Consider the following 27,170-nt stretch of genomic DNA (forward strand, 5'->3'; position numbering starts at 1 on the left):
AGCTACATCTTCTATCGTCGATGATGTGGCCCGCGCTACTAAAAGCCGCCTCAGATGACACGGTTGAAACAAAGATGGTGAGGATGTCTTGTGCCATAGATGACAAGACTGAGAACCTCCTCACATTTTGTCTCCACTAAACCAATAGGTCGATGGCTTCGTCATCCGGCTTGACCCACTCATTCCGATCGTACTCTTGGATCTCCGAATGGGACCGTGCATCGGCTGGGCTCGACCTCGTCTGACTTGTCCCAGCTTCTTGTTGTTGAGGTGATGGGTTGTAAGCGAGCGCATTGACGAAGACATTCGTGTATTGGTGTCTTCTTGGATACTGCGTCTGTGATTGAGATTTGTGCTCGATATTGCGGTAGGAGTTTCACCTCGTATACCCTGAAAAGATCATAAAAAGCTTGCACGATCCTCGCGAGATCAAGTGCAACGTAATCTTGAGAGAGTTTGAAGGAAATGTGTGAAGAAAATGAATGAAATTTTGGGTTTGGGGGGAGAGGGGGAGGGGTATTTGTAGATTTTAGAAATAAATGGGTAAAAAAAAATAAAAAAGTGGCCGAAATTGCCTATAACGGCTATATTAAAACGGTCAAATTCATAACGGTTAAAAAAAAATCGGCCGAGACTAACGGGATCACCGTATCCCGTTAGTCCCATTAACGGGACTCCCGTCCCGTCCCGGTCTCAGTAATGGGAGTCCCGCTCCCGTTACTGTGCCTAACGGTAGCGGGGCCCGCTACCGTTAGGCCAGGTTATCTGTGGTGAATAATGTTTATTCTTTCTTGTTACCTAGCTAAACTAACAATTATATAAGACCATCTTAATCTTTGACGTATATGCAAAATACATAGTATGTAGAGATAGTATTTCGACGCATATAGAGAAGTATTCTTTATTTTGCATCTAAAAATTAGTAGCGATGATTGATGATCTAAATATAGATCACGTTAAACTCACAAAAATCATATTTTAAATAGTAAAAATATTTTTCATCCTCAAATTCTAATTAAAATAATGTTAAATGAATAATTTTGGTGAATTTCTAGGTTGTTTTGAAAATAAACAAATAAGTTTAGTATATAAGAAATGTTTACTCGATTACGAAGTTTTGATGATTAGTGAAACAACGTATTTGAAGCTTTAATATCCATTCGGCTCTATAAGGAAAGTAGAAAATAGAGTCGGAGTAGAGACAATTCGATTCTATCTTATCACAGCTCACTCTAGAATGGAATGAGTTTGAGATGCATGAGATCTTATTCGATTAGGATTCTTTCAAATACATATTCTGCATGTTCACTTATCAGTTTTATATATGAAGAAAACAAATTTTTTTGTAATTTTTAAACATTTTTCTTGTGATATGGCACGGAATGAAGCTAGCTAATTCTTTTTTCTTTTTCTTTTATTTTGGCTGAAACCACTATTAGTATAGTTAATATTCATTTGTTTTTTTATTGTATTAAGGTTATTTACCTAGACTTTGTATTTTCTCATTATTACGTTATTATTCAGACTCTCTTTTTTTTTTCTCTTTGAATCTCTTATTCTTCATAGTATTAGAGCCACCATCTCCACCCATTAATTTTTCAGCGAGTCGAGCTATATTTTTCGTCTCCGTAAAGTTAGTATTTTCGATTCTTCTCTTTGATTTGTAAATTTCGTAATCGCTTGGGTGTTAGTTTGTTCATCGATTTGGGGTTGTTTGGATTCGTTTGTGGTTGCATTTTTTGAATTCTCGTTTTGGGGCTTTCTCTCTGATTGTTTGGATAAGCCTTCTGATGAGAAAGCCCCTGATTATGTGGTCTCGATTGATGCTTGGGTGCCTGATAATCTGAAAATTATCACCTAGGTTAACAACTCTGTCACCCACTCGATAGGAGCTCAGCTGGTCAGGGATTGCCTCGAGAGAATTTATACACAATCTAATTTTGTCAAACAATATCAACTAGAGACCGATATTCGTGCGCTTGGTAGAATAGTATGAGCATTCAAGAGTTATATTATGTCATGTCCTCGTTATGAGATCAGGTGGCATTGACTGAGTCAGCTGAATTGAGGGCAGTGAATGCTTACATCTCTCGGTATGAAGAATAACGATTGGTTCAGTTTTCGATGACGCTTCTGATGACTTTGAGGAATTATGTGTTGCGATTATTTACCGTAGTCCTTTTCCTTATGCTGACTATGCGGTCAACGAGTTGCTAGCTGAAGAAGTTCGTCTCAAGTCTAAGATTGACAAGGAGACTCCACCATCCACGGCACACTATGTCCTTGTTGTCCCGCATCGGTCGTCTTGTGGCAGTCCGCCTAAACCCTCTATAAAGTCCCTCTGGATGAGTGTGCCTTTTGTAAGCAGAAGAGGCATTGAAAGACTCAATGTCCAATCTTGTTGGGCAAAAACAAAGCCAACAACAACAATGACCACCTCAGCAACAACGTCAACCAAAACCTCAGCAACTCCTGACGGCTTCGTGGGCACTTCGTCCACCATAGTTCACTAACGATGTTGCTGCCCCATCTGTGAATCCGTACATAGTTGAGTAGTTCCTTCCCTCGCAGCCTCATGTCATGCTCGCCTCATCCCCCCAAAGGTTTTTCCTCGTCGTCAGCCTCAAGTAAATCATCCTCCTTGTGGATCCTTGATTCGGGGGGTGCTTCCAACCATATGTCTCCTCACTTTCTATCCTTTATGCCATGTCTCGCTATTCATCTCTTCCTATTATGACCGCCGATGACACTCACATGCCATTGGATGGTATTAGTTATGTTATCACATCTCATATTGCTCTTCATGATGTCTGCTATATTTCTAGTCTTGCTATAAATCTTATGGTCAATCAATTGTAAGAATTTGGTTTCTTAGTCACATTTTCTTCTTCCACTTGTTGTGTTCAAAATTTGCGATCTCATAAGGTAATTGGGACAAGCCGTAGGCAGGGGAGACTATATGTCTTGGATGCACTCAAAGTATCGGATGTTGCTACCTCTAGTTTGAATTTATCTTCTTTTTGTTTGAGTCATTTGTCATTTAAAGTTTATTTGTGTGCATTCTCGTTGGGTCATGTTTCATAGTCTCGTTTGCATTTTTTGGTTTCTACATTAGCTTTAGGACATTTTAAACTCCCATGATATTTCGGATTGTAGTGTTTGTAAAACATTGTCAAACCTCGTGTACAGAGACACATCAACAAAGCGGTGCCGCTGAAAGGAAACACCATCATCTCGACAAAACGTCGTCGCTAAAAGGAAACACCGTCATCTTGTTAAGACTGCTCGTTCATTTTTATTGTCCGCCAAGGTTTCCATTGTTTTTTTTTTTTTTGGGTAAGCTATCCAATAATATGATTTGGTTTATTATATGTGAGTTTCAAAAAATTTGAATAAGTTTACATACAATAACGCCAAGAATATGATTTCTTGTCGGAGGCCGTGGAAATCCGAAATACGTCTCGATTATTTTGTACTATAATTTTAATTTTGAATATTACTTTTGACTGAAATTTTAGAATTGTGGGCAAATATTTATTTAGTGACGGATTGACGATTCCTTTGGATCCATATACAATTTTACAACTAGACATTTGATTAAGAAATCATTATTTTATGTTATTATATTCACACCCGCGAAGAGAAATCGATGATGAAATCATATCTACACTAAATAAAATGTAGTTCTCTTATATTGGCGCCTCTAGTGCCTGATATGATTTTGTCAAACTTGTACAAATAAATTGACCTTAGACTCTTTACCAACTATATATTTTTATTTATTACCGACGTTAAGTTTTTTTGAAAGGGAGGTTTCAAACGTCTGTATGTTTGCAAAAACATATTGGCTGGTGAGCCAAAAAATAAATAAATGCATGTCACCAACCGGTCATTTGCATAGGCGTTTGATTTGACCACATTGACGAGTTTGTGTAACCATCATGGAATTTGATATTTTCTCAATAATGCAATTGTACATTCATGTATAGAGCGAAAAAAATATTAACGTAGCAATAGTAGTATAATTTATTCTATTAACTTTATTTAGTATTAATTTGTTATAATTTTGTAAAAGAGAAATAAATGAAATAAAGAGAGAATATCATGTGTATTCCTAATCAAAATACAGTGACGATTCTCACAGTTCTTAGAGATACTAAATATATCTTCTTTTTTGAGAGATAAATATATCTATTTAATAGTATGTTTATATCCTAACGGAAAAATGATATGAAATAGCCAATTCAAACTATGACTTTTGCAAAATAGCCATAGTTTCATTAGGTATAGCAAAATAGCCAATTGAGAGTACTACGACTTTTAATCCTGCCTCGATTAATTTTAATCCAGCCTTCATAAAGCTTACATTCTGTCTTTATAGTTCGTTGCGATTAAATTTAATCCAGCCTAGATTAATCTTACTTTGGCTAGTTTGCTTATAGTTGGCAAATTATGGCTATTTTGCAAAAGCTTAAGTTCTATTTGGTTATATAGCCGCTAGACCCTATCCTAAAAAGCTTTATTGAGTTAAATATGATTATTTTTATGATTTTGTTGATTTTCTCATAAAATATATTTATTTGGTTGTCTTTTTTTAATAAAATTTTCCAAAAAAGTAGACTAAAATTCATAAAAAGAGTCATATCTGACTCAATATAAGTTTTAAGGTATTAACATATTATAAATAGTGATGTAAACGAATACATCTGATATTTTAGAAATCATGAGAATGGCCGCCGATTAAACAGAGATGATACATATGTAATTATTTTTCCATAAATCAATAAGCGTTCCACATTTTGATATAAAATGGTTGTTTGGGGATTTTTTTTATTTTGACAATTTAATAAAGGGTTATTAAGTTATATAACCACACGGATATAATGGATTGAGATATAGCTCATTTTTGGTTAATTTCTTGTAAATAGCCAAGTAAACGTATTAACAAATTAATAAAAGTCTTATTTAACACAACCAAATATATATTTTAGGTAGTTAATAGGTTGCCACGTATGCAAGTTGGCTATTTACCAATTATTTACCAAAGGTTGACTAATTTACAATTCCTATAGTTTAGGTGGCTTACGTAGCCAATTTTTTGTTTAATAAAAGATACTTATATGGTGAATTTGATTTTACATCTAAAGTAGATTGGTACGTAACAAAAATGATCTGCTTCGTAATATAGAAATTATTAGTGCATGATGAGATAATTATGATCACAAGAAAAATAATGATCGTTATACCACAATTATATGTAAATTTACTGGAAAAAAAATGCAATATTTTCACATTTTGAGGAATTACCTAATTTGCTACTAATTTCATAATATTTTTTCACTTTCCACCAAAAAACTAATTTTTCCTAAAATACTACCTCTATGTCAACAATGTTGACATCTATGTCAAAAATGTTGACATGTAATAGTGAAGGACAAACATAGATGTCAACATTGTTGACATAGATGGTGGCATTTTGGGAAAAATTAGTATTTTGGTGGAAAATGAAAAAATGTTATGAAATTGGTGACAAATTAGGTAATTTCTTTTTTTGAACTGTTAAACTTAAAGTTTTGATACAATACCAAATTAAATAGTAGTGTGATTGAATATTAAAAAAAGGGGAGATTATATATATATATATATATATATATATATATATATATATATATATATATATATAGTGTACATTGTACTCAACAAGTTGATATATATATATATATATATATATATATATATATATATATATATATATAGTGTACATTGTACTCAACAAGTTGACATACAGGAAATGATGATTAATGTCTACGCTTTTTTCCATGTCCATGCTCAGTGAGATTTGTCATACTCTCATTAAGTATTGAAGCTGATGAAGAAGTGTTTTGGTTGTAATTAGTGTTAAGCAGTTTCCTTGTTTTACAAGTTTTATTTCGTTTTGGTTGTTTTAAGTCGTCTATCTGTTAATAGCGACTGTCGTTTTTCTTTTCTTTCTTTGTTGTCGTTTTATTTAAAACACAGCTGACTTTTGTGTATTTAAGACAGAATCTTTTCTGTTAAATCAATTACAGAATTCATTTTCATTCTCTTCGTATCTTCTTCCTTTTCTCTCTGTCTCGGATTCTCGAAATCAATATGGTATCAGAGCTTATCCGCATCTGAGAATTCCGATCTTTCTTCTCCTTTTTCCGATCTTTAGATTTCAGTAACTATCCGCTTCCATGAGAGAACCTGAATCAAGATTGACGGAGCTTCCAATTATCGGTGTTCCCGGAACTGTTCGACCTAGATCGACCATTGAAGATCAATCTTCACCGTACTACCTTCATCACTCTGATTCTTCAGGAGGAAGTCTCGTTTCCAACGTCTTGACAGGAACTAACTATATGTAGGGCCATGGAGTCGATCGATGCTCATCGTTCTTGAAGCCAAGAACAAGCTCGGATTCATTGATGGATCCATACCAAAGCCCTCGCCTGAAGATCCAGAGCTTCTACGTCCATGGAGTCGCAACAACAGCACTATCATCGCCTGGATTATGAATTCTATCTCAAAGGAGATCGCATCGAGCATTCTCTTCGGAGGAACCGCAATGGACATCTGGAATGATTTGAAGGATCGCTTTCAACAGAGTAATGGACCAAGAATCTTCCAGCTGAGACGAGAATTCATCAATCTTTCTCAAGATCAACAGACGATTGGAGTGTACTTCACAAGACTCAAGTCTGTTCATCAAGATTTGTGCGATTTCAAGCCGGAATGTACTTGTGTCTGTACATGTAGAGGTAAGGCAAAATTGGCTGAATATGCTGAATCGGAGTATGTCATGCAGTTTCTCATGGGATTGAACGAGAATTACACGCACGCTTGGGGACAAGTTCTCCTTATGGAGCCCATGCCTCCAATCAGCAAGGTCTATGACATGCTTTCCCAAGAAGAAACACAGAGATCTGTCCGATCTGAATCATAATCAAGCAATGACCAGTCCAACACTCTTGCAATGGCCGTCAGAGACGATTCCAAGAAGTTCTAGCCAAAAGAGAAACCAATGTGTACTCATTGTAAAATTCTTGGTCACACAGTGGACAAGTGTTACAAGGTGCATGGCTATCCTCCAGGGTACAAATTCAAGAACAAAGGCCAAGCAAACACGATGGAAGGACAAGGCAGTGGTGGTCGTTCTAATGGTGTCCCAGTCATTTTGTCTCAAAATTTGAGTGCTGATCAGATCCACAGCTTATCAACCATCTCTCAAACCAACTCACCACCTCAGTCAATGCAAATCCACCAGCTTCTGGAGAAGTCAACATGACCTCGTTCAACACAGGTTTTTGCGGTTTGGTCAATTCTTCCTCAACTTTGAATTTTGCTTGTGAATATTGGATCTTGGACTCTGGTGCTACTAGGCATATATGTGCCATGAAATCTTTGTTCTCCGATCTTAGAACTCTGCAAAATTATATAGTTTGTCTTCCAAACCACACTAGTATTTCTGTTAAAATGATAGGAACTGTGAAATTGCATGAGAATTTAGTGTTATACAATGTCTTGTATGTGCCTTGTTTTTAAGTACAATCTGATTTATGTGAAGGCCTTGGCAAAAGAATCTAATGTAGTAGTCTCTTTCTATGATAACTATTACTTAATACAGGATTCCAAGACATTGAGGATGATTGGCAGGGGTAAGAGTAGTGGTGACCTCTACATCATCTCCAAGAACAATCTCTTCAACTCTCCAACATACCATGTGAATCAAGCTTCAGTCTCACCTCATACCTGGCATCAAAGACTAGGACACTTGTCAAATAAGAGACTGAATTCTCTAAAACACCGGTTAGATTGTTCCATTAATGATGTAGATAATGAACCTTGTAATGTTTGCCCCTTGGCTAAGCAACATCGTTTACCTTTTACTTCTCATAACAACTTTTCTGAGGCTGTGTTTGATCTTGTGCACTGTGATATATGGGGGCCTTATAAGGTCCAATCACGTTTAGGTCACAGATTTTTCCTTACTATTGTTGATGATGCCTCTAGATTTGTTGGATTTTCCTTATGAAGCACAAATCTGATGTTCATTCTATCATTCCCCGGTTTTGTGCTTATGTCAATAACCAGTTTTCTGCAAGTATAAAAATGTTTAGATCTGATAATGCTCATGAGCTTACCTTTACAGATTTTTTCTCTAAGCAGGGGATCATCCACCAATACTCTTGTGTGGAAACTCCACAACAGAATTCTGTTGTGGAGAGAAAACATCAACACTTGCTGAATGTTGCAAGATCTTTACTTTTCCAATCTCATTTCCCATTATGGTTCTGGGGTGATTGTGTTCTAACTGCCACATATATCATAAATAGGATTCCTTCTCAAATATTGTTGAACAAGAGTCCTTATGAGCTTTTGTACAAAAAGGAACCTATGTATAGTCATATGCGTATGTTTGGCTGTTTATGTTTTGCTTCCACTTTGAAAGCTCACAGGACCAAGTTTGATCCAAGGGCCAGAAGATGTGCCCTGATAGGGTATCCACAAGGTGTCAAAGGATACAAGCTCCTTGATATGAACACCATGGAAGTGTTTGTTTCAAGAGATGTTATTTTCCATGAAAAATATTTCCCTTTTCATAATATCAGCAATCCTGATACTAGGACTGATCCTTTTGAAGACAGTCCTATCCATATCTTTGTGCCTAATGTGATCCCTGATCCTCATTCTGAAGTTGAGGGCAATAAGAATTCTGAGGAACCTACTCCAGGATATAATGGATTGGAGAATCATACTCACAATGAAGAGGTCAAATCTGACACTAGAGAAGCTGACACCTCTGTTCATGAACCTCAAGACTTGGCAGTAAGAAGGTCTTCTAGAACTCACACACAACCGAGTTACTTGAAAGACTATCACTGTAATCTCATTAAGAAAGGTGAATGTTTTCTTTCCAAACATAGTCTTGATAAGGTCTTGAATTATGAGAATTTGTCTATGCCCTTCAAAAATTTTGTACTTTCTGTTTCAGCACATAGTGTGCCACAATATTACCATATTGCAGTCAAAGAGAAAGTATGGAGAGATGCTATGCAGGAGGAGATTGAAGCCATGCATAACAACAAAACATGGTCCATAGTTCCCCTTCCTAAGGACAAGACTGCTATTGGATGTAGGTGGATTTTCACCAACAAGATGAACTCTGATGGAACCTTAGCAAGAAGAAAAGCAAGATTAGTAGCTAAAGGCTATACTCAAAAAGAGGGAGTTGATGAAACAGGAGGAGCACAAAGACTCGAATGTGAAACTTGTTTGCAGGTTACATAAGTCCATTTATGGACATAAACAGGCTTCAAGGCAATGGAATTTAAAGTTCACTGAATCAGTGGTTCAAGCTGGTTTCACTCAATCCAGGTGTGATTATTCCATTTACACTCGAGGTTCTGGTAGCACTTTCATTGCTATTCTCCTCTATGTAGATGACATCATTATAGCCAGCCCTAATGCTACTCTTATCTCTGATGTTAAAGTCATGCTGAGTAACAATTTAAAATTGAAGGATTTAGGTGATCTGAGATATTTTTTGGGCATTGAAATTGCCAGATCCAAAGCAGGGATTGTTATTTGTCAAAGACAATATGCTTTGCAAATTTTGCAGGATGCAGGGTTCATTGAATCCAAACCAGTAAAGACTCCTATGAATCCAAAAATTTCTTTATCTCTGTATGATGGAGATTTACTTCCTGAATCTACTTTGTATAGAAGACTGATTGGTCATCTATTATACTTAACTATTACTCGCCCTGATATTTCCTACGCTGTGCATTGTTTGAGTCAATTTGTTCATTCTCCTAGAACTGCTCATTTGCAGGCTGTTCATCATTTGCTTAGATATATTAAAACCACTCTCGGTCTTGGTTTATTCTATCCTTCTAAATCTTCTACTCAACTAAGAGCTTTTTCTGATGCTGATTGGGCAACTTGCTCTGTCACTAGAAGATCAGTTACTGGCTATTGTGTCTTTGTAGGTGAATCTCTTATTACCTGGAAGTCAAAGAAGCAAACCACGGTTTCCAGGAGTTCTGCTGAAGCTGAGTACAGATCACTGGCAGCTGCTATGAGTGAGGTGTTATGGCTGCAACAGTTGATGAAGGAGTTTCAGGTCAAGACAGATGCTACCTCAGTGATTTATTGTGACAATCAGGCTGCCCTCCACATAGCCTCGAATCCAATATTTCACGAGCGTACTAAGCACATTGAGATCGACTTACACTTTGTTCGTGATCATCTCCAACAAGGCTCTATAAAGCTGTTCCCTATCAGGACCCAGCATCAAGTAGCTGACATTTTCACTAAGCCATTGGCTTCTCCAGCTCTACTTCATCTGACATCCAAGATGAACTTGAAGAACATCTTCAGTTCAACTTGAGGAGGAGTATTGAAGCTGATGAAGAAGTGTTTTGGTTGTAATTAGTGTTATTAGCAGTTTCCTTGTTTTACAAGTTTTATTTCGTTTTGGTTGTTTTAAGTCGTCTATCTGTTAATAGCGACTGTCGTTTTTCTTTTCTTTCTTTGCTGTCGTTTTTATTTAAAACACAGCTGACTTTTGTGTATTTAAGACATAATCTTTTCTGTCAAATCAATTACAGAATTCATTTTCATTCTCTTCGTATCTTCTTCCTTTTCTCTCTGTCTCGGATTCTCGAAATCAATATTAAGTGATATTATTATTGAAGCGATGAATAGTAACAAAAGAAATGAGAAAGCTGCGAAGAAGACACTACCTCAACGTAAGGAAGATGCCGAGAAACATATAGAAGAGTTCTTAGAGGAGCAAGACTTAGATCTGACCTAACCCTCCATTTCGAAAAGTGTAGAGGGTGGCAAAGAAAATCGATGTGAAAAGGTTTATATAACTAGGCCTTGAAACCAATTCCAATGGAGGCTCTTGTGAATGTGTGGAGTGTGTGATCAACCACATCACACACGCGCGACACAAGTCACTTGACAAGTCAACAATTCTATTAGTAGCAATATAATTGATTCAAGACTATAACTACTTAATTGCATATAAATGCTGCAGCAACTCGTCTAACATTTGGTCATTGTTTCATTCGTGAGTTGTAAATAGAGAAAATAATTGAGAGTTTCAAGAGAGAGATTTCAGAGAGAGAAGAACAAGATTGGAATCTTGTTCATCGGGAAACACTTAAGACTTGTGAACAATCATTGATCGGATTGTGATCAAGCTTCGGAAAATATTCTTTAGATCTTAGTTTTGTATACTCACCTGTAATTGAAGTATGAAGATAGTGGATTGCAATAGGAGTATGAAGATAGTGGATTGCAATAGGGTTCTCATGCCGTGACTAGATTATGATCACATCGATCTGAACCTAGATTGCTTGTGTAGGAAGTTATTTTTGTGTTGTGTTTGATCTATTATTTTTCACGTCGATTTTGTTATTATGTGTTGTTTAATTAACAAAGTGCTTTGAACATACGAACACTAATATACTCGAGACTATAACGCCTCAGACCGGATATATTTTCCTTCTCTTTTCAATCAAAGAAGGCATGTGCAGGCATGACTCTCGCTTGAACCTCAATGAAAGCATGCAGATGAAAATGGATAAGAAGTAGATTTTATCAAAACCAGAGTTTAGGTCCAAATTCACGGCTTCTTATTCATATATATATATATATATATATATATATATATATATATAAATTGGCCATATAAGCCTCATTAACGTTGGCAGTTGTGATTTAGCCAACATTTGGTTAATTTTTTGTTAATAGCCAATCAGCCTACGTGGCATTATATTTACCGAATTTCTTGACCGAATTGCCCTTATTAATTGCGCCTTTTTTATTAATTAGAGGCAGTTTTAATTTGAAATTTGAAATGGACCGAAATGGAAAGTAGTGTTTATGGACGTGTCTCGGAATAAACTGTTTTGGAAAGCAGTTATTGCATTCCTGTTATGGTGGACGTGTTTATCTAATTGTTTACTCTCATCGGTTTTATTTAGAGTAGTTGTTTCTATTTTGGTGGCAGAGTTGAATATACACTTTAATTCAATATATTTAGCAGTTATTATCTTTATTTTCTAACATTAATCGCGATATATACTGTTATTTGGCCGCCTAAATCATTTAAATTTTTGTTTGCGAAGATGTTTTAAAAACTGAAATTGAACGTCCTTTTTTTATCACTCGACATTTGATTATACAGCATGGAGGAGTGTGATTCTTTTACGCTCATGAAGTCTGGTAAATTTCTTATCACCAGGGACTCATTTATTGATTCATCACATATATTTGTTGATCATTTGTTATTTATTTTCAGTTAATTTATTTGAGCAGCAATGTCATCAATCAAAGTGTGAATTGTTGGCTAATTCTAGTGAAGAGATGACGGCGCCATAAATTATTATGTATGATGAATCTGATTTGAAGAATTTTCCAATGAATTTTGAAATAAATGTTAACAATGTTTTTAGACGCAAAGATGTTCTACAGACAGCTATTGGAATGACTGATGTTCGCAATAATTTCGAGTTTAAGGTGTTTAGATCCAGTAAAACCCGATATTGCATTGGATGTGCGAATGTTCACTGTCCTTGGAAGATGAATGCGTCGGTTTGCAGGAACTCAGGATTGTGGGTTATAAGGTCATTTGTTAAAGAACACACGTGCTATGGACAGTCAATTATACACAAGAATAAACATGCCTCGTCTGTTCTTATTAGCCAATGTGTGAAAGATGATTTTAGGGGACCTTTGGCAAATCAAATAACCTCAGCTGGTGTTGCTGAAATAATGAGGTCAAGATTTAATGTGGAGGTTTCTTATTATAGAGCATGGAAGGGACGAAAAGAGTCTTTGAGGGATCTTCGTGGTGATTTTGAAGAGTCATACAGTCATCTACCTCTTGTTGGAGAAATGATCAGAGAGAAAAACCCTGGTATTTACTTAGCTTTTGTTAATTTTTGTCAGGTTATTTACCTTGTTCATTTATGTTAATTGATTTCTAATTTACAGTCGATTAACAATGAACATTTAATTGGATGTCCACTGTGATGCATTATTTACTGTTATAAATGGTTCAAATCGATTTTCAGGCTCATATACGGTGACTGAGATCGAAGCTGATGGTACTTTTAAGTCTTTTTTCCTTGCATTTGGAGCTTCGGTTCATGGGTTTCAGTATTGTCGTCCGGTAATATCGGTGGATGGCACATTTTTGAAAGGAAAATCTTATGGTACCCTACTATTGGCTACGGCTCAAGATGGTGACAACCATTTATTTCCGTTAGCATTTAGTATTGTGGATTCTGAAAATGACAAATCTTGGTTTTGGTTTATGAGTCATATTCGAGCTGTGTATGGTGTTAGGAAAGAGATGGTGTTTGTATCGGATAGGCACAAGTCAATTCAGAAGGCGGTTAATGCGGTGTTTCCGGAAGCTAGTTTTGCTATATGCATGCAACATCTATGGGGTAATGTGAAGGCCAATTTTGGTAAAAACATATATCCAGCCTCTTTTTTACAGATGTGCTAAAGCGTATACTGTAAGAGAGTTTGAATATTGGCTGAATATACTCTCTAATAACAAAAAAAAAAGGTATCTTCTCCAAGCTAATCCATAGTTGTGGGCTAGAAGTAAATTCCCTGGAAAGAGGTTTAATGTCATGACCACGAACATATCTGAGTGTTTGAATGCTGTTTTAAGATAAGCTAGAGGTTGGCCGGTTGCATGTCTTGTCTTGAGCTATCGAAGTTTAATTCAAAATTGGATTAACAAAAAGAGGGAGTTAATTCCAAAGATGCAATCAGGCCTGACTGGAACTGGTTTTAGGATGCTCTATGAATCGCTTGAAGCTTCGAGGTCCATGAATGTAAGTATAGTTACATTTTTGTGTTCTGTTAATTACTCGTTTATTTACAACCTATTTACATTACATGTTTCAGGTTAATGCTATTAACGACAATGAGTTTGAAGTTATCGACGGGGCTATTCGTCGTGTTGTTGATGTTTTTCAGAGGACCTGTACATGCTGTTATTGGAAACTCGAAGAATTTCCATGTTCTCATGCGTGTGCCGCCTTATACCGTAAAAATTTACGCCCCATTGATTTTGTTCCATGTTATTATACACAGGAATATTTCTCAGCCACTTATGAGAAAGATGTCTTCCCAATTTCTCATGAAGGGGACTGGGAGCTACCTGTTGATACTCCTGTTATTAAGTCTCATATTCAAAAATGTCAAGCTGGGCGGCCGAAAGAGAAGAGGTTTCGATCGAAGCCTGAAAGACTTCACCCGTATAACCATCGTTGTGGCAAATGTGGACAGATTGGTCATAACAAAAGGGGTTGCCAAAATTAGATTATTTACTTGTTACTTTGATTTGATTATGTCTTTTAATGATGTGGATGATCAAGAACTGGGTTAGATTATGTTTTTCAATGGATGATTTTTATTTACAACTTTCATTTCAGTATTTGTTTATTGTTGTGTATTTAGTTTAATGTTGTTACTAAAAAATTATTATATGATTTTTATTCAGATCTGGAGTACATGTAAATTGTTTTTTATATAGTTCTTGCTTTGTTAATTGATGATCACGTTAAATATACTTGTTAACAAATAAGATGACTAAATAACCAATAGACAACATCATCAGCAATTTATATCATCAACAACTATTGTAATGAGTGAGCTTATCTAAGTGGGCATTAACAACAAACAGAACTGTAGTCATTAACCATTAGCAGTATCAACTTGTGTTTAATTGCTAAAGCATTCAAGATACATCCCCAAAACACCATAAGTACTAGTGTTAAGATAGTGTAAAAGTGTTCAAGCACTTAAAATAACCCCCAAAATACCATAAGTACGAGTGTGAAGATAGTAAAACAGTAAATATGCTAAATTCATAAGTCAAAAGATGGGAGACTTAGAGGATCGTCATCGGTGTTGTCTGTGTTGTGAACTAAGTTGTTTCCACCAGGTATCTCGTCTTCGTTCCTCTTTTTTTTAGTTTCAATGATGTAAGGAGAAGTTGTGAAGACTGATTTCCTACATGTTCGTTTGGGTCTTGATGGTACTTGCTGTGGAATTGGCAATTTTGGTGAAGATTTTTTGGGTTGTGGCTTAGCAATGTTTACCTGTGAAATGACATCAATTAACATTGATATAAACATCAGTATTCAACAATTAACTGTGTTTAAACATACCTCAGATTTTCCTTTCCCTACATTACTGGATTGGGGAATGTCTTGCACTATTGTTGAATGTGTATGAGCGGATTGGTTAGGAACTTCACTCTTTAGTGTAGGCATTGCCACTGGTTGGCCATTTTTCCTCAAGCGTTTGTAGACGCGTCTGTGTACATCTTTAGGACTGGGACCCTTATCTTGAACAACCTGTGGACGTTGTCCAAATTTGTAGTTGTTAGGTAAGCTACTCAAGACATCATTTACGGTAAATACCCAATCAGCTTGAAGTTTCTGCAAGTCGTCCTGTCACAAGTTTTGGTTAGTTAATAATTATTTTTCTATTATTTCATTTACATATACTTACTGGACTATAATGAGCTGCCTTTTCTCCTAGCAGTGGTGATATATCCTGATAAGAAGATATGTGAAAATTTAGTAAACAACAATCTGAATTTAGTAAAATCTGATATCGTACCATGGAAACTTCTTCTGAAGCAGTTGTTCCCACATTTACTTTACTCTTTCGTAGCATCTGCATAGGAAAACTAGTTATTAACATCAGGTTGTTAATGAATTTGAGTTTAATGAAAGCTTACCATGTTTGTTAATGTTACTTGAGTGGGCTGTGGCCTTGTTGTTTTTTTTCGACTTGAACCTGTAAATTGTTCTCAAGTTAGCGTTAGAAAATTGATTCCAATTTCAGCTATATCTGAATACCTCTTTCTTTGTTGGGATCTGGACATGTGTTGTTTCTTGAACATTTGTTCTATCTCCAAATGTGGTTGTATTAAGAATTGGTGTTCTATCCTATAATTCAAGTGTACTGGTTAGTATTGACCAATTTTCATATTATTAATGTAATTGGATGTTGTTATGCTTACTTGGTTGGTTTCACCTGTGACCTGTGGTTCTCTGATTATGTCATTTGGTGAAGACTGCTTCGATCCCTGTAAATTGGTCGTTAGGTGATGACTAATTTACAAATTATTAACTTTTTTACCTTCTCTTGTCGGTCTGCATTAGGTGTGGCATCATCAGAATCCTTTTGGATGTATGCTTGAAACAACGCCATTAACGTATCGTATTTATTATGAGCTTCTTCCACACGGTGCTTTAGGACTTCTATTGTTTGGAGAGCTTGATCCAATTTCTGGTGCAAGTCCTCTTCTGGATGGCTAGGCATATCATCGTGTGAGTGTGTTGAACTGCTAGCAACACATTTCCCTTTGTCAACTGGTTCGTTAATTGGCTCTGGACTGGCAGGGTCTACGCGCTCAATGTACCCTTCTACTATTTCTTCCTCTGTTGCGTTCAGTGGCTGAATACGTACCTAATACAATAAAAAGTAATTTACAACAATGCACTTTAATTTTCTAACCTTTTCATGGCTTTTATAATTACCTGGTTGTTGTTGAATATATTCTTCAGAAGATCTTCGTATTCTGGACTGCAGCTAAAATTCCATTTAAGCAGTCGTGGCATGCTAAATCCAGATGATTTTGATGTGTATCCATGGTATTCAAAATCTGGGATGACTTTATACGCCCATGCAATTAACGGATGTAGGAATCCGTCGATGTTGAAACCCGTCCTTTTGGCAGCGTAGCTTTTTGATCTTTTTAAAGATTTGCATAATGCATTGTAGCTAAGTGTACCCCATGGATAATCCTTGAACAAGTTCGCGTCAATGGCCATTTTCAAATGTTCATCTGGAATTTTTGCCTGCCTTTCACGTGGTAGAATCATTGTCTCCAAAATAGCCAAATTGATGAGTGCAACCTTTTCCTCATCGTTTCCACCAAATTTACTTTGTAGAAGCCCAAGTAAATATGGTGCTCGCTGAGTCCCGGCTACTTTGAAATATTCATCTTTCAATATGTTGTCGGATCGTAGCTGATTTTGAATGCGCGGTACCCTATCGCAGTTTAACCATGATAATGGAAATGCATGTTATATGTTAATTGAAGTTAATAATTTCAAATTATTTACGTATACAATATTTGAAAATTAATTGGAACTAACCTGAAATTATTTCGAAATCGTAAATATTGAAAACCAATATGTTACCACCGATGTTGAAATGGAGCTCTTCATTGTTCTCAGACTCCACCTGACTAAGCACAAGTAAATGTGCTAGTTTTTTTTGGTACACTTCTCCCCTAAGCTGTTGAAGATGAGCAAACGGTCCTTGATTGAAAATTTCCATTTGTTGTTCAGTCTCGAGTAGGGACATGAGGTTGTTAATGACATTGAAGGATGAATGTACTATTATTCGTTGCTTCAAGTCCCAATTTTTTGGCTTCACAATAAGTTCCCCAATCTACAAAAGGTGTTTTATCGTCAGTCATCTATATAGAACAATTAACATCCAATGCATAAACTAATTACATTTCTATGCACTTTTAAGTAGAGTCAGTTTATATATCTATTACAATTTTTTTTTCCTTTTCTTAGAGTAACAACCATTAATATTGTCTTCTTTACAAACACTTATTACATACAGGTCTTTACATTTATTTACATCAATTTACATATACTTATTTACTACTATTTAGTGTGCTCTACTGTTTCAGTTAACTTATTAACTCCCTATTTACACGTTTATATTAACATATTTACCAGGTCCCAATTTCAACACAAAAACTTGCACATATACACTTTACAACTCATTAACACATGTTATTATCTATTTTATCGGCAGCGTTGTTGTCATTAGGATTAACAGTGTAAATAATTAACAGTGTATATAATCATTAGGATTAACAGTGTAAATAATTAACATTTATAACATACCTTTGGTTCTTTTGCCTTTCGACGTGGTGATTTGATCTCTTTTTCCTTGTTATCGGCATTTACCTTCTTCTTTATAGGAGACGTCTTCGCCATTTCTCTAATCTGTGTATAGACATGGACAATCATCATGACACAAAATCATATATCTGTTAATTCATCGCACTCTGTTTTGCTTAATACCAAAATTTCATGTTCTGGAAAACAGATATTCAACATATATCGATATATTAGAGGATGTGGACAGAATTGATAACATGCAGACCTATTTACTGTACAATTTTTTTTTTTTTTTTTTTATATTATATCACAACCTATATACCCAGTCTGTGTAATTATGGTTTACATCCAAGTTTTACAGAAAATTTTATGAAATCTCTCTTTTCTTACACATTTACTGCTTTGCTCATTTCATATTGTTAGATCGATTTTAAATATTCGAGAAGTGTAAAATTTCATCTTTCCAAAAAAAAAAATTGTAAATTTCCTGGAAATACCTTTCTTCGCCGTCGGGGTTGCTGGTTTCGTTGTCTTTTTTGTTAATGTCGCCCAAAAATTGCCAGACGTTGAGAAGATAAACTTTCGCCGAACCAGGACGCATGTAGATTTTTGGGTTTCAAATTTGGGTTCGCGTGTTTCTATTTTCTTCTGAGAGAAAGATTTGCGAATCGGCTATATTAATTACCGACGCTTATGATGCTCCTCGATTACAGGGACAGTTATTATCTAATATTCTTATTTTAATGTTTTTTTTTATTAATGTTCTGGGCGGGAACAGGTAAGGAGTGATATGGTATTTTTCAACGTGTAAATAAATTAGACTGGCTATTTACACGAAATTAACCAAATGGTGGCCAAATCCAAATTAGTTATAATTTGTGTGGCTATTTAGCTATATAACCCTATATATATAGATATACATTGTATAATTGGTTATATTGAATATTTAAACGCAAACTATAAAGATTTTTTTTTAATTTTAATAATGAATACATTCGGTCATTTTTGTGAATTGAACTCACACCCTCACTTAAGAGAAGACTTTACATGGGTCATGCGGCTCGTGCCACAAACTAGATCTTGGGGTTCTTATCTCTCTCTTTTTTTTTCTTTTTTTTTTTTTTTGCACTTTCTTGATTTATAGTATATTATTGATTGTACTATTTATTTAGATTTTATAATGCTATTATTTAGACAAATGAAGAATTGTAAGGCACTTTATCCAAGGTTGACGTTATGAAAGTTATTGTATATCGCAATGGTCCAAGAGAAATAGCAGTGCGACACAGCATTTTACAATATTTTTTTGATTCGATAAATAACAAACTGTTTTGGTTCTACGCTATTCAATACATGCGTTCTGTTGAAAAATAATCACGATTCCATAATGAAAATAATTATTAGAATCACCAAATATTTAGGAGCCACCGAAATTGAATCCGGCTGATTGGTACTTGCTTGACACATGTGACAAAAACGGTTTTTTGTCTATTTAGGTTTAGATAGCGAGTTTGATTATGTATATATTAGGACATGCTTAGCAAAAGCCCATGTGTATGAATGAACCTACCATGTAGGTGTAGCATTTGATCCGATTTACTCATTTATACAATAAAATAAAATAAAAAATCACATTTGTTGGCGACGTGCCTAAAAAAGCTACTAATATATATATATATATATATATATATATATATATATATATATATATATATATATTCAAAATATGTATATATATTCAAAATATGTATATATATTCATATAAAAATAAAAAATATATATTTTTTCTTGTATATGGAATACGCTATACCGAGTTGCCACACATTGATACCAGATAGAAAACGTCTTGGATCATGCCTAATGAGAAACAATATGATATAACCGAGAAATCAGAAAAGTTAACTGTTATTCTAAGACTAAGACTAGCCAAATCGAACATTTACACTGCCATATAAACATTAGCTAATTAGAGTCGTGCTAATAAAAAAATACGTAAGTAAATAATATTTATTTTTGGGGGAATAATAGACAACCTTGTTAGAAAAAAATAAAAGAATAAATATTCATAAAATAAATACAACAACCAAGAACCTTAAATACGAAAATTATAGGAAAGGGAAAAGAACGCCGAGGACTGTTAGACTAATTCCTTAAAACAATATTGCTCTCTCACATGTGTTAAAAAAATAACAAGCAATTTGCCTCTTAAGATACAACGGCGGAATGAGAAGAGCCTAGCACCAACAGAACTTCTCCGGCTAACCAAGGCTGTAACAGAACCAACCATCAATTACAAAGAAAAATAAAGCAATTTCGGAGAGGAAAATTGAGAGAAGAATTTGTTGTTTGGTGTATCCAGAATGAGAGCTAAAGGCCTCCTTTTATAGCCAACAAAGTCTGAGTGATAACAACAATTTGAATCACAAAACCGTTCAGCTATTACGGCCTTTAAATGCATTAAAGCTCATTAGTACGCTGATAGCATCCATGCAAACGATTACATACATTTGTTCTTCATGTACATACTTGATACATTAAATTGCACAGTTTTATTCTCAAAAAACAATCAGAATTAAAACTTTCAGAGATGAATTTTGCAATAAAAAAAATAAAGGATTACAAAAAAAAAAGCCCTAGACTAGCCCAATCGGATGCTGCTGCACTTGGACTTGCTTAAGACATTTACCCTCTACAATATTGGGTCACCATCATGAACCCAAACTCTTTTGAACAAATTAATTATGTAACCTCACTCATTCGTTCATTTTCATTCCATGTGGAACTCTTGCATTTCACTACCTACACACTACATTACTAATGTGTTTACCCGCAATTAATGTGTTTTTTAGTCATATTTTGAACATCAATTTCTCATTATTACGGCCTTTAAATGCATTAAAGCTCATTAGTACGCTGATAGCATCCATGCAAACGATTACATACATTTGTTCTTCATGTACATACTTGATACATTAAATTGCACAGTTTTATTCTCAGAAAACAATCAGAATTAAAACTTTCAGAGATGAATTTTGCAATAAAAAAAATAAAGGATTACAAAAAAAAAGCCCTAGACTAGCCCAATCGGATGCTGCTGCACGTGTGTTGGACTTGGACTTGCTTAAGACATTTACCCTCTACAATATTGGGTCACCATCATGAACCCAAACTCTTTTGAACAAATTAATTATATAACCTCACTCATTCGTTCATTTTCATTCCATGTGGGACTCTTGCATTTCACTACCTACACACTACACTACTAATGTGTTTACCCGCAATTAATGTGTTTTTTTAATCATATTTTGAACATCAATTTCTCATGTATAGCTTTGATTTTTGCTAACTAATAACCGATATTAGACCCATTTCTGCAAGGAATAAGAATACGCTTGAATTATCCAATTCTGTTGAGTGGATCTCATCTTAATCTTTGCCTAAAATCGGTAAGTCATAGAATAATAAATAATCTTTATTATTCAAATCTCACTTTATTCTGACAATTACTATTTAATACAAACTTGTCAAATATATTTGTTCAGATATTTGGAGAATGCAAAAAAAAAAAAAAAAAACAAAACAAAACAAAACAAAACAAAACAAAAAACAAAAAAACTATTTTTAAAATCTGGCTAACTAAAAACATGGGGTATCTTTGGTTTTTGTCGATGCCTATGGTTTTCATATCCTAAAGTCGACTTCTATGTAAAGTGCCGGAATCATGACATTGGTGAGTCACTTCTCGTAATGGTAGGGTATCACATTAGTAGTTAATTATTTATCGCTACGTATTTGGTTTTTGTTTCTTCTTGCAAAACTATTAGACTAGAAGTAATAAAAACCAATTCGGTTTTTGTTTCCTCGGCAACTAAGGTAGCCAATGATTAAAAAATTGATGATGTTTTTTAAACAAAATTAAATTAATATATTGATGATGTATTGAAATATTATTTACGGACGAATGTTTGAAATATACTGTGTCCAGTGATCAATATAGAGATATATACTCATCAATAAACCGACGAATATTTTATAAATTAATATATATTACACAAAATATTAAAAATAAAGATCTATCTAGTACACTGTTTTATCAAGCTCGTGGAAATCAAAATTTTCTAAGAAGATAAAATGAGATGAAATGTTTGAAAGAGGAGAAAAGGGTTAGGTTTAAACTTGAATGACATGTATGGAGCTGGGTGTGGCCATTTAATCCAAAATCAAAAGAAAAATGTATTTTTGTAACAGAAGTCTTTATTCGTGTCATGGTACATTAGCGATGCTAATAATTTAAATTTCCTTAGTAGCACTTCTATACTAGGCTCCTGAATGATTGTTACTACACCATGTTATGCTCTTCTTTTTTTCTTTTTTTTTTGGATCTAGAACTACTCTCTGTTGTCCTGGATGGAAGCAAACCCTAGCTGTCATGAAGAATCACGGACAAGCACTCTCGTCACTCAAATCTGGCTAGCCTGCATTTTCCAATGGCTATCGAAGTCTGATTCGCATACGTCGTCACCATCGCCGGAGAATCTTGCATCATCTGAGACATACTCATCTTCTCTCTTTCGAAGAATCTCAATATCGCGATCTTCGACGTTGTAGTTTACCACTTAGGTTTCACTGAGAACATACCGAAGTTGATCCGATTTCCGCTATTTGCATTTCACCACTTGGGTGTCACTGAGACCATACAAAAGTTGATCCTATTTCCTTGATTTGCGTTTGAGAAGCAAAAAAAAAAACTCAGAAAAAATAGTCGAATTTAAATGAAAAAAATAGATGGGTTTTTTGGTTTTGCTACGTCGGAAAACGAGTTACGACTGATTTTTTCTATGTTGTCTTGGAAAAAAAACGATATCAACGATGAGAATCAACCAGAATCGCGAGAAATATATAAAGCAAAACAAAAAAATAGATGATTTTCTTCTTCCGAATTTATTCTGTTACCAAAATCTCGGGCTAATCCTTGCTCAAATTACATACAAAACCAATCGTGTTGGTTTGTTAAAATTTTGATAGTCTAAAGCAACCCCAAATTAAATACCGAGTATTATTTTGCATAATTAGTTTGCGGGAGTATTCAAATTATAAGGAAGATACTTCAAAGTTGTAGAAACTCTACACCCTAAAAAAAACTTAGCCATGATTTGAGAAATTTAACACCAAGGAGAACAGCAAAGTTGACAGTATTTCTACTAATCTATTGTGACAACTTTGGGTAAGGCGTATTAATTCCTTACTTGGTATTGTACTTGTATCTTAGGATATCCTCAACGAAAAGGTTTGAGCTTCGAAGGCAATTTTCTGTAACTAGTAAGAATGACAGTCTACTTGTAGTAGTACACATAGAAAGAAAAATGAAAAAGCCACATAACCTTCGATAGGATAAAAAATGACATGACATTGGTAACCATATCGGAGTCCTACTTGTACTGTATGATGTGTAAATGAGACACACAGGTCAACTCAATGTCATTGAAGTTTCTTGTGTGAGCCAAGAAAAATGAGTTTTCAAGAGCTAAATGGCCAAGAGAAACAACCATATGACAAGATTACGTAACATAGTATCTCCTCCAAAAGGATTGGATTTTGAAATAAGAATGCTAGCAGAAGAAACAATTAAATAGGATTTAGATCGAGAGAATAAAGCCATAGCTCGATTACAGTGAATCCAATCGAATTTCACCAATGTTAACTATCTTTAGATTCGAACTTCAAGTCGGAAGGTTACATAAAAAGAAAACATTATTTAACACAAGTCTGCTAATAGTTATTATACATAGAAGCAAACATTTTTACAGAGAAACATGAATTAAACTATCATTAACAGGATCAAATAACCTACAAAATCAGGCAATGATAGTCAAAAGGAAACAAAACCATGCAATGATAGTAAAAAGGAACTTCACATACAGCAAGAGTTCTAGCTGCAGAAGAAATTTTCAGCAATTGCCTACCAGCATTATCGGCCCAACGAGTAGATCAATCAATGGTCTGGATTATGGACACAAAGACAATAGTGTAATCGTTCATCCATATTTTAGCTCATTTAACAAATCCCCAGTCTGCCAAGAGGTTGTAGGGCTTCTGGTGTAGAGCCCATCTTCTCATGCACTATATTCTATTATTAAAAACAAAGAAAAAGAAATTGATGTCAGTGTTGAACACATTCGAGTTTTTAATATACATTTGGTACTTTCCCCCTGTTTTTTTTTTTTTTTTTTTTTTTTACTTATAACTAATTCAACAAGTTTCTCAATGAAATATAGTCACAGACTCTGCATGACCTTTTTAATCTGCTAAACCCTAAGTCAAACATTGTGTAACCAAAGCGAAAAGTATACGAAGAGCTTTACCTTTTTTTTTTCTTTTCACAAAACTACCTTGACTATTCATAACTATCAAGGACCAAGATTACGTATCAATGGTTAAATCCTTCACTTTGTCACCAGGGTAAACCCAGCTTGTATATTTATTCATTTGCAAGCATAACTAATTGTGAATGATTCATCTCATGTATACAAAGAAGCGCTATGCTATTCCATATATCGTACTTTTCACGAAGCAGCTATCTTTTTTCAGGATTCTTATCACCCTAGATTATACCACCTTCCATCAGTAGTAGGTAAAAATATCGACTTCCAAGTTCCAAACCTATACACAGCACAATATATTTATCCTCCCCGTGCGAAATTCCAATCGCTATAGTCACTTATTCGACCTAAACCATCACAAGTGTAAGACTATGAACAAACAATGTGCACAAAACTTAAAAACAGAATAAAAGAAAATTTAGACAAATCGAATAATGAACGATAAAAAACACAAACAGGATCACCCTATTACCCAAGTCCACAAAGGGAATCCATGAAAAACCATCAAAACAAAATAGAATCCAGATCCAGCAACGCTCTCATCATTTATAGCACCGTTCAGAAAACCCTTAAATCACTAAAGCACGCATAACAAAACAAAACAAACCCTAAAACCAAATGAAAGAACACCACTTCACAGTTCACAATTGACAATGCAGTTGCACCGCAAAAGAAACATGAACATATATCACAAAAAAAGGCTTCAAAAACCATGTAATTTCAAATATATATATATATGTATAGCATCAAAACAAAGGAAAATCCATGAACCGTCAGAACAAAAAAGATTCCACACCCATCAACTCTCTGATCAAATATAGCATTGTTCAAAAACTCCTTCAATCACCCAAAACGAACCGTAAAACCATTGGAAAGAGCACTGCTTCACTCGAAAACAACTTCAAAAACCATATCATTACTATCGTCAAATATATATAGCATCAAAACAAAGGAAAATCCATGAAAACCATCGAACCAAAAAAGATTCCAAACCCAACTCTATAATCAAATATAGCATTGTTCAAAAACTCGTTCAATCACGCAAAACGAAGCCTAAAACCATTGGGTAGAACCCTGCTTCACACGAACACAATTCAAAAACCATATCATCGCTATCGTTAGATACACATACCCAATAAGCAAAAAAAAGGGTTTCAACGCTGAATGTTGAGCATCTCCTTGGCCTCGGTCTGCTCCACCATCAGAACATCGCTCGCGTACTTGCTCAGCAACTCTTTCTTCTTCTTCTCGACCACCATTCTCTCAATCTCCTTCTCGTCCGGAAGCGGAACATGAACCACGAACTCCTCTCCTCTCTCCTCCCTCTCTCTCTCCCTCTCCGCCTGCCTCTCCTCCTCCACAACCTCCTCCTCCTCCTCCACCAGAACCACCGCCGCCACGTCATCACCGCCGCCGCCTCCCATCACAGCCTTCCTCGCCTCCAATCTCACCGCCTCCGATCGCCGCCACTCCTCCGCGGCCTCGGCTCTCATCTTCCGCTCCGCCGGACCCTCCACTCTCTCCAAAACCCCGTCCTCTTCGTCCCTGTACCCGTAGTAACTAGCGTCGATCCTCTTGTATATATCGTACCTGGTTCTCCGCTTCCGAAGCTCCGGCGGCTTCTCGAAGAGCTCTCGGACTCCGGGGAGGCGCTTCGCGGCGCCGAAGTATCGGTACCCCGGTCCTCGGCCGCCCGGATTCGGAACGTCGACGATGTTTCCGTCCAGGTCGGTCATCTTCGCCGGTCCTCTGGAGTAGTTCGGACCTCCGAGCTCGACGATTCGCTTCTCCCAGTGATACTTCTCGCGGATGAGCTTGTTGATCTCGTCGTTCAGGTCTCGGAGTCGGTGCTCGCCGAGGCCTTCGTTCTGGATCTCGGAGACTTTCCGGCCGACCTCGCGGAGGATTTGCTGACGCCACTTGTCGGCCTCGGCGAGGTCGCGGCATTCCGACGCCAGAAATGGACGGCGTTCCTTCGGCTTCTTCTTCTCCTCCGCCTTCATCGTGATGAAGCGGTTCAGCATAGACTGGGCTTTCTCTTCGTTACGAGCCATTGTTGATTTCTCTCTCTGAATCCGAAGCTCTGGAAATTTTGGGGGGTTTTGCGACTTAACTCTCAATCCGAAACCCTAGAAATTTGGGGGCGTTTTGAGACAGAATAGAACAATAATGAAAGAAATTTCGTTCCCGGGCTATTTCGATGCATAAATACCTTATTTCTTATTTAGGTACTAAATTATCATGATTTTATACTGTTACCCGAAGTTTATTTGTTTATCAATTAAACCAGAAAGTTTGTAAAATTTGTGCGACACACATTTAATTAAGGGAAAATATCACTAAAACCCCTATGTTTTACTCAAATGTCTCAATTATCACAGAAAACCTTGTATTTTGATCTTTATGGTAAATAAAAACCCTATATTTATTATTTTATAAATATTCAGTCCTTATTCTTTACATTACCATTGAGAAATTTCGTAAAGTGAGCCTTATAATTTTTAAAATATCAAAGCTAAACCTCTTACTTTCAAAATATCCAAAAATGAATTTTTGTCCTCTAAAAATATACAAATTTGTACGCTTTTAATTAAAACACAAAGTTTGTAAAAATTTTGCGACACACATTTAAATAAGGGAAAATAACATTAAAAAAAACCCCATGTTTTACTCAAATGTCTCGATTATCACATAAAACCTTGTATTTTGATCTTTGTGATAAAAAAAAACCCTATATTTACTATTTTATAAATATTCAGTCCTTATTCTTTACATTATCATTGAAAAT

At 35.5% G+C, this 27,170-nt stretch overlaps 2 protein-coding genes across 2 annotated transcripts; one reads left to right on the forward strand and one right to left on the reverse strand.

The window, feature by feature from the left end:
- Positions 1-6,406: 6,406 nt before the first annotated feature.
- Positions 6,407-6,967, forward strand: LOC149405169 (uncharacterized). Its single transcript, XM_089607782.1, has one exon. It carries the CDS (start codon positions 6,407-6,409, stop codon positions 6,965-6,967), a length of 561 nt encoding a protein of 186 aa, XP_089463908.1.
- Positions 6,968-23,688: 16,721 nt separating this feature from the next.
- Positions 23,689-26,590, reverse strand: LOC149405170 (pre-mRNA-splicing factor ISY1-like protein). Its single transcript, XM_089606900.1, has 2 exons — positions 25,515-26,590; positions 23,689-24,129 (listed from the first exon to the last, which is right to left on the reverse strand). Exon 1 carries the CDS (start codon positions 26,434-26,436, stop codon positions 25,537-25,539), a length of 900 nt encoding a protein of 299 aa, XP_089463026.1. The 5' UTR covers positions 26,437-26,590; the 3' UTR covers positions 23,689-24,129; positions 25,515-25,536.
- Between the last annotated feature and the right edge of the window lie 580 nt (positions 26,591-27,170).

Source organism: Urtica dioica, chromosome 2, assembly GCF_054948205.1.
Source record: "Urtica dioica subsp. dioica isolate 48M chromosome 2, U.dioica_male_clone48M_v1_H2, whole genome shotgun sequence".
Lineage (NCBI taxonomy): Eukaryota > Viridiplantae > Streptophyta > Magnoliopsida > Rosales > Urticaceae > Urtica > Urtica dioica.